The following is a 14,321-nucleotide window of genomic DNA, read 5'->3' as shown; positions in this document are numbered from 1 at the left end:
ATTTTATACTGAAATAAAAAATAAAAACATTTGGGTATATTTCTGAGTATTGTCATAATTTTTAACAGGAAAAATAAAAATTAAGCTATATACTTTGTTGGCAAATAAAAATTTTGGTTTTGTTTTTTGATTGCAACTTACTAAAATGAATGGTACTAAGAGTTTTCAAAAAGTACATTGAAATATGAAGTATAAAAATTTTTGCATGGATTTTAAAAAATGTAAACCAGAATTTATTTTTAGTTTCATTTTCCATGAACTCTTTGCAATACTCTCATTAAGTGATAGCAAGTGAAAGCATATTTATAAGAAAATAACTAATATTTACACAAGAAGGATTAAGAAGTGCTCACAAAATCTTGTACAAGAATGTTTATATCATTTTATTCATAATGAGCAATAATTGTGAAGAATCTAAAATGTGTAATGATAGAGGAATAAATAATCTGTGGTCCATCCAAGTGATGGAATGCTTTTCAGCAATACAAAAGAAGGAACTGATATATGTAGCATCATGGATGAATCTCAGCAACATTTTTGATAAGAGAACAGAAACAAAAGACAGCATACTGTGTAATTCCACTGAATTAAATTTCCAGAAGCAAAAGCTAATCTGGGGTGATAGATAGAAGTCAGAACAGTGGTTGCCCTGGTGGTGGTGGGAGTACGAGGAGTGACTGGAAATAGGCCCAGGGGATCTTTCTGGGATTATGTAAGTATCTTGATTGGGGTGTTAAGTCTATGGGTATATATATGTATTTGTCAGCGGGTTAGATTTGTGCAATTCATTGTATGCATAAGTATATATTTCATTTGAAAAACACAAATGAGGGAAAAGTGAATATAAAATACATTTTGTTAAATACCCAACTCACTGGTTGTATTATTCAAGCCATAGGTGGCAGTGGCCTTTATGCATTGCATGCTTTTTTTCCCACCTTGTCTATTTAAAGGAATTGATTAAGCTCATAGGTAACTTGCAATCATTCGTCTCGGTTGCAGTAAAAGAAAGCGTGTCCTAAGTATTTTAAGAAAATCTTATGTATTGGAGAGGTGTAAAGGTTGAAGCAGGGGTTGTACTGTAACTTAAAAATTAGTATTCTATCATGAAGGTCCAGTGTAAGTGAGCACCTACATGGCAAATCCAATAGAGCCCATTGGTGGAACATCTGTCAGACCATATGCTTTGGCTTCAGGTTCAGTGTAGAAACTAAAATGCTAATGACTCCATCCATCATGACAGAGCTTGGCAGACATGCATCATTGAATTGGGCAAAGAAATTCAAAGGTGGAATTACTGAAAGTACAGATTGTACGGGTAGATTTGGTGGCACCATTTGTTTTGGTGAATTGTGATGAGGATGTTTGATGTGTAACTGGTAATCCTATGCTGATTGCCATCAAAGCTGTGGCAATTGGGCCAATCTGTCAGCATTCACTGCAGGTGCTGGCAAGGTGCCTCTTCCTGGGCCTGCCAAAATGAAAAAGTCAGCCACCACTTTGCCCTTGGTGAGTCTCATAGCTGCTAATGTAGTGTGATACAGCTAGTTTCGCAGCCAAAGGAAATGTCATTCCTTATGGAGCAACAGATAATTTAAGCAATGGCTTGAGAGTAATAATTGGAGAGTGAAATTAGTAAAATGAGATGCAAATTGCTTTAAAAAACAACCAGAGAGAGGCTGACCTCTTGGTGTACCAACTGTTGTCAGCTGAGAACTGTTGAAAATAGCTGGAGAAGAAACTTTTGACCACATACTGGTGCTTTTACCTACTATGCAAATACCATGGCCCTGTTCCTGTCATTTATGTGAACAGCATCAAAATCTAAAATATGATTTCTTAAAATTTACATTTATTATTTAAAATTTTTAACAGGCACATACATTTTTTCATATTTATGGGGAACCATTGAAGCATTAAAGTAATAAATGTAATTTAAAAATGCAAATATTTAAACTGATGAAATGTGTCACTTCACTGTTTCAGACACCATGTAGAAAATGTCCAAAATGTACTTTCTGATACCCGCATGCTATTGTACTTTCCCATGCTTGTTTATACTGTCATTGAAGGGCCCAGAGGCTCATAACATAATTTCCAAGAGTTACTTTCCTTGACACCATTTATTTTATTTTTTTTATTTATTTATTATTATTTTTTTTTGACAGAGTGGATAGTGAGAGAGAGAGACAGAGAGAAAGGTCTTCCTTTTTGCCATTGGTTCACCCTCCAATGGCCGCTACGGCTGGCTCATCGCGCTGATCCGAAGCCAGGAGCCAGGTGCTTCTCCTGGTCTCCCATGGGGTGCAGGGCCCAAGCACTTGGGCCATCCTCCACTGCCTTCCCGGGCCATAGCAGAGAGCTGGCCTGGAAGAGGGGCAACCGGGATAGAATCCGGCGCCCCGACCGGGACTAGAACCCGGTGTGCCGGTGCCACAAGGCGGAGGATTAGCCTCTTGAGCCACGGTCCGGCCAACACCATTTATTTTAGAGAAAAGAAATCCAGAAACATTTTGCATGTATTATAATGGGAGAAAGTCCTCTGAAGAAATTAGTATGTGCCTAGAAATTACTAGCCTGAAGTTTACAGTGGAGAATTCATGGGGAATTAAGGTAAGGAGAAATTTTCATAGCTAATCTAACTAAATATGTATGTAGTATGTGTTCAGCTCATGTTAAATATCGTGAAAAAAAGTAAAAAGGAATCCAGTACTGTAAAAAATGTTTAATACCTGGATTTAGAGTCCTGACATTTTCTAGATAATTGACATCAAAAGTGGTTGACATGCTTTTGAAATATGAGACTAAGAATAGGTACTATACAATTACAGGAACAGTGAGTAAACTGGAGAAATGTCAGAATTACTAAAGGGAAATGGCAAAAGTGTAAAAGTGTATCTTGAGATTTGTCGATGACTGGTTAAGTTTCTGAAAGTCTTAGAATGTTGGGAATATATAAGAGGGGTTTAATATGTTCTTTATAGATACTAAAAACAATAATACCTTATGGTTTGAGGCTTTATGATCATAAATTATAAGAAGGACCCTTATAATTGTGCACTTGTTGTGTAATTGTGCACTTGTTGAAATCTAGAGTGAACTGCTCTAGGAGGTAGTAAAATTACAATCAGTGAATGTCCCCAAGCATAATCATGACAAGCACGTAAGATGTAGAGGGCATTTAAACTTATGGCAAGGTTGGGACTGGACCATTCATACTTTTTAAGAGCCTTTGAGGTTAGAGTAATGACTCAAAAATAACTGAGTAAGGAGACACTATGTAGAATCTAAGAACTATGCTCAGTTAGAGATGGAAAGCAAGTGATGTGGACCCAAATACTTGGTGAAATCATTACAGAATACATCATTCAGATCTTGAATATGACTTAAAAAGATTAAGTGGGCATGGCTATTAATTTTGGAAGGCACAAAGCACTCTGTGTATAGATTGAAGTGGGATTAAAACATAAGGCAAATAAATTTATTGAAGTAGAAGGTTCACAATGGGGTAAGAGATAGCTATAGTTAATGTCAGGGTTGAGACTGGACCATGATGGAGACAGCTTGGGGAGGAAGAAGCCACTGTTAGTACAGACATCACACCATGATTGCCTAACATGGGACCGTGCCAGCAGAATTGGAGAATCAGTAAGTGAGGGGAACAAGGGACATATTAAATAAGACAAAGGGTTTTGGTTCTGGTTGGTACCAGATTACAGAATTTGGGAAAATGTGATAGTGAAGTAATAATGACACCTTTCTAAATTTCCTTAATTCTTTTTAATGCCAGTCAAAAAGTTTGTTTTCTCATTTTCTATCTTGGAACTAATCTATATGTTAGAAATCATTTCTTGCCTTTTTACCTCTTGCCACCTCTGTAATTACACATAAGTGATCCTAAGAGTGAAAGATGAAAAGGTCTTTCAATTCCTTTTGACTCTTTTTAGCCTTAATAAAAGTTTTCTAAGACAGTTTGAAGCTTTTGTTCAAATTAAACCTCTGGGTGGTCCTGGAATCCATGAGGGGGAATTAATCTATGGGAATGCCCTAACTGCCTTTAGCCTGGGCTTCCTGAGTCACCTGTGGCTCACAGAGTAGTAGTAAAAGGGGTGTGGACCATGTCTCTTGTGCTTTACTCTTTCCTTGTAAACTGCTCTGGACCTCAATTGACAAAGAAATACTGGCCTTCTAGTTAATTCTGATTTTCTCTGTTTATCCTCTGTTTAAGCAGTTGCAATTTTTTTTTCTGTGTATATCTTGGTTTACAATTAATTCTGCTCCACTTAAGAGACTGTGCTCCATTTGGCAGCTAATAGCGATCACTGTTGTCAGTTCTGTTTTTCCTTGGACCATTGATTTATTCTAGTTCCTGGCATTATATTATCCCAGCAGGGCTTTGTATAAAGAATTCTGCTCATAGGTCTTGGGATAAAATTGTTGACCATGTATAAAGGGTTATAAGGTTTAAATTCAATCTACTGGCATTTGGAGAAGAATGTGTTTATGTGACATTGGATTTCAGAAAGTTTAATCATACTCGAATTTTAGGATTCTTCAATATTCTTGAAGTCATTTTGTCTGTGTATATATGGCTTTCTACCATGAAGACTTCAATGCTTTATGGATATAGTGCATTATTTTTCTTCGTTAATAATTTATAAATTCTAGTTTTAATGTCTGTAGAGTACATAATTGATTTTAAATGAGTGATGTGCAGAATCTTCTTTACCTTCATTATCTATCCCTGGAGAAAGAGTGAAATCTTGGCAGTCCTTGAAGCTCAAGGATTTCTTCTTATAGATACCTATAAACAATTTACTGCTCTTTGTGTAAAGGAATAATGTACTCTCCTGGTGTTTGTAGAGCTGTCTCTTAAGTGTATTTTCTAGATGTGTCACATAAAGTGCTGTCCAACTTTCCCACTGAGCTCCTGTGATCAGTTTTAGAACATGGGTCCTTGACAGAAAATCACACATATGTAATATGACTGGAAGAATTTTTTGAACACCACACTTGTCAAAAAGAAAGCTTTACGAACAATTACAGAGGTCAGAGGCTTCTTCCGTGTATATGCTCTATTCCAAATACAACTAAACTATCTTCTTTCTCTAAATATAACCATTGCCATAACTTTAACCCTTGTAATACATATGCATCCCTATACACTACAGTTTAGTCTTTTCTATTTAAAACAATATAGGTCTTTTGAATTTGCATCTGATCTGTAAGTTTATACTCATTTTTCTCTGCTGTTTGTTGAGAAACCTAGGCCAAGGGACATTTAACTTCCCACAGTCTACATTTTGCTGGTTGCATAGTAATGCATTCTTCAGTTCAAGAAGTTCCTGTTGAATTTCCTACATCTTGTATTTCCTACAAGTTGGCAGTCGGATTCAGGGTCATGTTTGGTCTCTCAGCAACAGTATAGGTGGCACTTGGTGTAATTACAGGGGGCACAAAATATATCTGGTATTTCTTTTTGTGATCTTGGCAGCAGCAGCTGATGATTAATGCCTAAATTCTTTTCTGGAAGTTGCAATTTGTGATATTCTGTTGCTTCTTAATTATTTCTTTTGTATTTGTTTAGTTGATGAAAAGATACATCTTCACTTTGCCTTGTCCAGAGTTTGGTTTTCCCATAGTACAGTTCCCTATGGTAAGGGAGGATAGATGTTCCAATGTGTGCTTTGTATACTAGTTTCCATGTAATGATTTGGTTCCTGAAATCCTCTATACATAAACTGATTTTTTTCTTTTTATGTCATTATGATTTCATTGACTTAAACATATTTAATAGACTTAAGTCATTACAGTTATTACTTTTAATAAATCTTAAATTGACCTATCTTTGGCCAGTGGAAGCCTTTGTTCAGTTTGACTCCTGAGTTCTTTTGACATGACCTTAGTAGTCTTGGAGAGCTTCCTTGATTCTTGCTGTTATGAGATACTCCATTTTCTTTTCCAAAATATGGAGTCATTTTTCAGAGTGCACCAGTTTGGTTTGGTGAGCGATTGTACTTTAACTCCATCTGATGTGTGCTGAGAGATGGTCATTGCTTGACTTCTCCAGTGAATAGAGCTAAGAAATATATACAGTTATACCTAAAGTAAAATGCCTAATGAATTATTGATGTTTCAAATTCAAGGTTAAAGATTTTCACTTAGTATTTTCTTTGTTACAGCTTTTCAGTTACAATGATTTTTTCCCACACAGTTACTTTGGTAGTCAATGACATAATTCAAGATAGGTTTAGAGTATCTTATAATTACTTACTTATTTTATTCAATGGTATTTTGAGTATTTTTTTTACCATAGCACCATTGTCAGCAATTAGCTTTTGCATATGTACATACTCTCTCATTATTACTTCTTTTATTAGTGTTAGTTCAGAATGTAACTTTTTAAGGTTCAATATCTGGGTATATGTCATATCTTTCTAGTAATTTTGAATGTCTGAAGGTCATGGATAGCATCTTTCTCAGGAATGCTCATAGGAATAATATTTGCTGAGTATTTAGATGTTGATAATAGTTTTTCTGTGCCCTTGATTCTCAAAGTCAGTTTTCCAGGATGTAAAATTTTTCATTCACATTTTCTTTCCTTAAGTAACTAAAATGTGTTACTTCATTTTCTTCTCACAGTAAACCTTTGATGACAAAATCATTTTCTTTTCCTTATAGGTCATGTACCCATATTCTCTATATACTCACACAATATTTTTCCTATTTATTTAAAATCTCAAGTTTCATTAGAATATCTGTCACTATAGATCATTCTGAGTTAGGTATATGGTACATTTTTTAATTCTATAGTTTATAAATATTTTTCAAGTTTCAGAATTTTTTAAATTATAATTTTTGATACTTTTCCTGTCTTCTTGCTTCAAGGATACTTGTTATTTGTGTTTATTTTCTCTTGATCATCATTAATATTCATTTTCTTACAGATCCTTTTGATTCTGCTTAATTTTAGATTAAAAAATATTTTCATATTCTGTTTTGAAAAGGAACCATCTGTTGAATTTATTTACTTTAGTTATTCATAATTACTAAATGGGATTTTCTTTCATTCCTTATATTTTCTGAGTTTTTTCTGTCATTTTGTTGTTGAGTTTTACTAATTGAAATTTATATCATTTTTCCATTCATTGAGAGAGAGAGAGAGAGAGAGATACAGAGAGATACAGAGATCAATATGTCCCATTCTGTAGTTGATTCCCCAGGTACCTTCAATAACTGGGGCTGGGCCAGGTATTCCATTCAGGTCTCCCACTTGGGTGGAAGGAACCCACATACTTGTCACCATCCACTGTCTCCCTGATGCTTAGCAGGAAGTTGGATCAGAAATGGAGGTGGAAGTCATTCCCAAACACTGCAGTAGGGGCTGTGGGCATCCCAAGAAGGGCCTTGACTTAATAGGACAATATCTACTCCTCTTTTAGCTTATCTAAGATACTAGGCTGCAGTTTTCATCTTTTGCATGAGCATGTTTTTCTGACTTACTTTCACAAGCTCTAAGGACCATACTCTGTTCTTCTTTTTATTTAATCTTATAATAATTTTATATGGGAGTAGAGCATCTTGCTTTTAAGATTTATTTATTTATTTGAAAGTTAATAGAGAGAGGAGGGGAGACACAGAGACAGTACATCTGCTGGTTTACTCCCCAAATGGCTGCAGTGGCCAGGGCTAGGCCAAGCCAAAGCCAGGAGCAAGGAGCTTCATTCAGGTCTCCAATGTTGGCGGAGAAGTCCAAACACATGGGCCATCTTCTGCTTTCCTGGGTATATCAGCAGGGAGCTGGATTGGAAGTAGAGCAGCTGGGATTTGAACCATTGCTGACATTTAACGTTCCAGTAATAATGTGACAAAATTTGAGAATAGTTATTATATCTTTGAAACAGGAAAAATTATACAGATCTCATATAACAGGCAAACCCTAGTAAGCAACACTTAGGTTTTTGGGATTGATTCAGCTGATTGTTGCATCATTCACTTCTACTCTACTTAGCTGTAGTCGTGCACATTTACTTTGGAGTTAGTTTTGGGAAAAAAACAACAATAACAGTGATGAGTATTGACCACTGATAGGCAGTCTTTTTGATGCCGTTCAACAGAGAGTTAAAACCAAACATAAGAAAATTGTTTCTTCCCCGGTCTTGCAATTTTACGAAGATGGAGGAGTTACATATTGTATTCCCCGAAGAGGCAGTGAAAAATAAGTAAAACAATAAATTTAATTCAATATTTTCTTTAAGTCAATAGAGTGAAATAATCTCTGCAAGTGTTCTAAGTGCCACATTATTTAATTTAAAAGCAAATTGGATTAGTTTTATCCCTCAAGCTTTGAGAGGAGAAGCTGAATAAACTATACCATATTTTAACTGTACCAGTCTTTCCACTTAGGGTATTCGGAGACTGAAAGTAACAGAAAACCAGACGTACAATTTCACTTAACAGGAATTGCTCCGAGGAGGGGCTTGGAGAGTTGATGACACCATTTTAGAGACTTGATCAAGAACCTGCTTCTTCCTCCCTAATGTGCTGTTGTTAGTGCATCAGCATTTCCCTTGGATTCATCCCCTCATGGTGACAAGTCAACTCTTCCAATTTTTGCCCTGACATAGAGAAAAAGAAAAGGGAAGCCACGTTCTCATGTGCCTTCATGGAAGTGATGACATGTTGCCAAAAATGACCTATTTCTGTCATATATACTTGCTGGAATCAGGGCACATGCCCATTTCAAAACGTGTCACTCTTAATGCGCTTGATTAATAACATGGTTGGAATAGACATTGGGGAATCAATCAGGATTTCCATAATACTGCTTTATGTCACAAAATGAACCTGTCCAGTGAACACTGCATACACCCTTTGTGATGAAGCTCTCCAAGTTTAATAGAAGAGTAATGACACTTAGGATTTTCAGTGGCTTGCTCTGCTAAGTGACAAATTCCAGCTACTTGTGCTGGAGACGAAGTAAATAAGAAAGCATAAGATGGACCTGGAGGGGAAAAAGGAGCAGTAAGAACCAAAGTGTTTTTTTTTTTTTTTTTTTTTTTTGACAGGCAGAGTGGACAGTGAGAGAGAGAGACAGAGAGAAAGGTCTTCCTTTGCTGTTGGTTCACCCTCCAATGGCTGCCGCAGCCGGCGCGCTGCGGCCGGCGCACCGCGCTGATCTGAAGGCAGGAGCCAGGTGCTTTTCCTGGTCTCCCATGGGGTGCAGGGCCCAAGCACTTGGGCCATCCTCCACTGCCTTCCCAGGCCATAGCAGAGAGCTGGCCTGGAAGAGGGGCAACCGGGACAGAATCTGGCGCCCCGACGGGGACTCGAACCCGGTGTGCCAGCGCTGCAAGGCTGAGGATTAGCCTGTTGAGCCATGGCGCCAGCCCAGAACCAAATTTCTAAGTTAATATACTTGGACCATATAATTTTCAGATTCAATTGTCAGGACTTCTCAGGCCGGGGGCTTGGGGGGACTTTTTACAATGGAGAAATCATATATTTAAAAAAAAAAAAATCCAACCTCAAAGCAGAAACACAAAAACATAATAGAAAACTGAGGGAAACTTCAGAAGTTCATGGGAAATGGAAATTAAAATGTTTATTTTGGTGTAAAATGTTTTTGAAAACTGTGCATATGAACAGTCTTCAGAAAATTCATGGAAAATATATATGATGAAAAAGCTATACCTGGATTCCAAACAATTTTTGCAACAGAAGAAGCGTGATCTCTTTATTCTATTTTCCTCCAGCTTTTTGAATTACCGTCACTTATTCAAACAATGATACATAACAGGAATTTATGTGTATTTCTTATATCCTTGTTTATGGCTTGCCTACTGTGATGAACTGAAAACTTGCCGTCAGATAAATACCTAGTATTTATTGTTGTCTTATATAATGTACATGTTATGAACTGCAACATTGAAATGTAGGTTATTACTAGAATTTGAGTAAATAAAACTATGTTTAGTACAATAAATTACATTTTCTCATGTAACAATGCATTTATTGTGGCTCAATAGCAAATACCCATATACTGGGTGTGGCCTGGGAAAACAGTAGGTGGCCCAAGTCTTTGTGCCCCTGCACCTACTTGGGAGACCCGGGAGGAGCTCCTGGCTCCTGGTGCAGATTGGTGCAGCTCCGGCTGTTGCAGCCAATTGGGGAGTGAACCATTGGATGGAAGACTCACTCTCTCTCTCTCTCTCTCTCTCTCTCTGCCTCTCCTTCTCTCTCTGTGTATCTCTGCCTTTCAAATAAATAAATAAATCTTTAAAATATAAATATATATATATATGTAAAACATGAACTCCTACTTTCAAAATGATTTCTTTCAAAACAAACAAACAAATAAATAAATAAATATATTTTTTAAAGAGTTACAAGAGAGAGAAGGTGAGAGAGAGAGAGAGAGATCCATCCACTGGTTTAGGTCCCAAGTGGCCACAATGGCCATGACTAGGTGAAACCAAAATCTGGAGCTTCATCTGGGTCTCCCACATGAGCAGCAGGGACCCAAACAATTGGGCCATCTTCTGCTACTTCTCCCGGCCATTAGCAGGGAGCTGGATCATTAGTGGAGCAGCAAGGACACAAGTTGTCACCCACATGGGATGCCGGCATTAAAGGTGGTGGCTTTACCTGCTATGCCATGATGCTAGTCCCTTTCAAAATTATTTCTATAGATGATGTAGTATCTGTTACAGATATTAGAAAATTTGGCTAATATATCTTATAGTAATATTTTATGGAGTTTAAAGAATGCATTATTTAATTTGAAAGTCGGGATACACATACACACACACAGAGCAGGGGAGAGAAGAGAGTAGGGCAAGAGAGAGGTATTTTCCGTTTGCTGGGAGCCTGAACCTCAATCCAGCTATCCTAAATGGATGGCTCTAGTATTTGGTCCATCATTGGTTTCCTAGCAGAGTGCACATTAACAGGACTCAAAATTGGAAGCAAAAGAGCCAGAACTGAAACCAGGCTCTCTAACCTGGGATGAAGGAGTTCCAAGTATTATCTTAAGCACTCAGCCAAATGTCCATCTCAATTTTTCATGGCCTTTTGAGATTTCATTCAGGACACTGCCAGCAAGAGTTGAAAGGGAAACGTCTATAACCTGAAGGGATCTGAAGTTAAGGCAAAAAGGAAGAAGATGCTGTGAAGTCATTATGAAAATCACAGCAGAATGTTAATAGCTCCTAGTCTCTGTTTTCAGTTAACACAGATTTTCCATACAAACAAATGGCTGATTTCAAAAAAGGAGTTTTCAAATAGGTGTAAAGAAATGGTGCAAATCCAATTTTGGCAATGGTTATATTACATAAAGTTACAAAAATACAAAATTCTTTAAGATTAGTGAAAACCCCTTTGGAATGACTGGTTATAAACTAAAGGATCAGAAAGTGAGGCCTTACTGACAATGTTTTGGGGGAAATAATCTCATGCGCAGTTATGATTCCAGAGGGAACTATCATAGCGAAGGATTTGGATTTTATAATTCAGTAAAAGAGGGTGTGGGCCATCATTGACTCCGGGTTGAGTTTGGGGATCCTGACAATTGTTAGAACTAGGGTGTGAGGATAATTTGGTCTATGCATAATCCCAGTGACTGGGGATAATATTTGGATATAATGAGAATTCTAGAAGTTGAGAGATGGTTGGGTGGCAAAGTAGAAGCGTAGTCTGCTACCGAGGAACCGGGTATGGATAGATAGATCTCCCTGAGGAGTCTCTAAGGTAGTAGAGGAAAATGTGCTCTCTTTTGATTAAGTTGCATTCTAAGAAAAAGGCCAGTGAAGGTGAACATACGGAATCATGTATTGAAAGACAAACATTAGTCATTCTCTCTTCACAAGAGAAAGATTTTTTGAAAGGCATATTGTTAAAAGATGGGGGTGGGTATGTGAAGGTGTGAGAGAATCCAGAAAACAAGACAGGTAGGAGGAACTGGATAATCCTTCAGAGGAACTGAAAAATATAAATATTTAAATGTAAATATAAATGACAAATGCTGTGAGTACTGCTGTGTACATTAGGGAGTGGTGGTGAGTCATGATCTTCCTTGAGGTTAGAAAGATAATCTGGAAATGACGCGTTAATTGAGAAAACACAGGATGAAATTTATATGGATACTTGGGCTGATTTTATGGATTTATATTTCATCGATAAGCTACTTTTAAATGTAAGCTGTTTTTTCTCTCATTGTTAGGAGAATGGACAAGAGTTCTCAATGTGAATATCATGGAATGGGTGGGTGAACAGAAAAGAATGTAGTTGAGACTTTGTGTCTTTAAATATGTATGTATGATATACCTACACATATATGTGTATGATGCATACTACATTTATATATCATTTCAGATGTAGAGTCAAGTCTTCATTTTAGGATCTGACAATTGTTAAAGCAGTATGGTGCCTCCTTTAAAATACACAAAAAAATAGAAAAGTTAATCATTATGTTCTTAGAATTGTAAATACAGATACACGGAATCTGTTAAAAACTAAGAATTAAAATTAAATAATTTTAAAAATATAAAACAATAAAGTAGCGATGAATGTACCACCACCCTAATTTATTTTATGCTGATATTTTGAATTCATGTTAGGGATTTTAACTTTTTTAAAGGATTTCTTTTCATTAAGTTGTTTTTTTTTTGTGTGTGTGTGTGAGATTTATACATGTCTACATTTAATACTAGTCGGTAGAAGGCTGGAGCCTGCAAATAATAGAAAATTGTAACATAATTTACACCATAGACATTAGCAAATGCTGCAGATCAGCAGTTAGGTGTTTGTTGAGGACCTGTTTCAGGTTTTCTCATGCATCTTCAACCTAGTTTGCTTAGTTTAGCAGTTACTTTGTAGTTACTGAGTGCATAAAATACAGATTATTGTCCATTCTTCATGATTCATATTATTCACTATTGTGATTCTGAGTTCCACCTGTTTGTCCATACCTCCTTGATGCAAGAGTGATTCAAATGCAGGAATTTGGAGGTGGAATTGCTTGGCCCTGTGGATTGTGCATCCTCAACTTTACAGGAGAGTAGCAAACTATTTTCTGAAATTCCTGTCACCCTTTATGCTTATGGCCTTATTTTATACTTGACAGTTCTAAATTTTTGGTTGACAGTTTGCTTTCATGGTTATTAGACATATATATATATTTTTGCTTTTTATTGCCTGTCTGTTTTTTAATTGAGTTGTTTATCTTCTGTCTTATTGAACTGTAAAAGATCTTTACATATCCTAGCTGTTTATCATGTGATGGCTATTTCCTTGACAAATAGCCTATCATGGTTTCTGGCTTGTTTTTGTCACTTTATCTATGATATATTTTAACCTATAGAAGTTATAAATTTTATCATAGTTGTATTTTTTCAATCATTTCCTTTATAGGTTACTTTTATTGGTCTTACATGAGATACTCTGGTAACATAAATGTGTTATCTCTTATTTTGAAAATTGATAAGTATGATTGTAATTTGTAGGCTTTTTAGATTACTCATTCTAAAATATATAAATTGGTTGTCCTTCTTGCCAAAGACATAGAGGTTCACAAATAGTGCAGATTTGGCATAGAGTCTAACTTACTCAGTGTTTTACTGTCCTCTGATGGCAAGCATATCCACTGGGAATTTGGAAGCATAGGTCGTATGCATATGCTATCCACTGGGAATACACAGATGCATAGGTCATGTGCTTGCTCTCCTGATGGGGATAAATATATTATGTATGGCACATGCAGTATAGTATAAGCACTCAATGAAGTTTTTTTATATACTCTGTTGAGAATGGGGTACTGAGTCATTTGTCTTGGAATCGTAAACTCTCCTATTAATTAATACACTCTGATATAGTAGCAAAAAACTAAGTGTTGGCCCTACATCCAAGGATACCATACCATGTCATATCCTATTCCTGATGAAATGACACTAGTAAAAATTTGTGGTTCTACCTACACATTTGGCTTCTTATTTTGCAAGAAGAATAATTTATCACAGATATTGCTTGCTAAGATGCTTTAGATTTATGGTAAGGTTAAAAACCTGTTTTTAAAGATTGGTTTCTGTTTGCAGAGACGAAATGGGGAAGATATACCAGTAGCCCAGACTAAGAACATTAATCACAGAAGATTTGCTGCTTCCTTTAGATTGCAAGAAGTGACAAAAACCGACCAGGATTTGTATCGCTGTGTAACTCAGTCAGAACGAGGTTCCGGTGTATCCAATTTTGCTCAACTTATTGTTAGAGGTAAAGTAAAATTGTTTGCATTTCATGAAATCGCATGGCTTTACTTGAACAAAAGC

The 14,321-nt window shown here is 36.4% G+C and overlaps 1 protein-coding gene across 5 annotated transcripts in view; it reads left to right on the top strand.

Annotated features, from left to right (window-relative positions):
• The window catches only part of PTPRK (protein tyrosine phosphatase receptor type K), a 592,149-nt gene that overhangs the window by 295,515 nt on the left and 282,313 nt on the right, over positions 1 to 14,321 (top strand). For all 5 annotated transcript variants that reach the window (XM_062186745.1, XM_062186743.1, XM_062186744.1 and 2 more), the window contains exon 6: positions 14,091 to 14,265. In XM_062186745.1, the coding sequence (XP_062042729.1) occupies positions 14,091 to 14,265 (175 nt within the window). The remainder of the gene's footprint in view (positions 1 to 14,090; positions 14,266 to 14,321) is intronic.

The sequence above is a fragment of the Lepus europaeus genome, chromosome 3, assembly GCF_033115175.1.
Source record: "Lepus europaeus isolate LE1 chromosome 3, mLepTim1.pri, whole genome shotgun sequence".
NCBI classification, from domain to species: domain Eukaryota; kingdom Metazoa; phylum Chordata; class Mammalia; order Lagomorpha; family Leporidae; genus Lepus; species Lepus europaeus.
The sequence above is the reverse complement of the archived record's forward strand: the minus strand, read 5'-3'. Positions and strand labels throughout refer to the sequence as shown.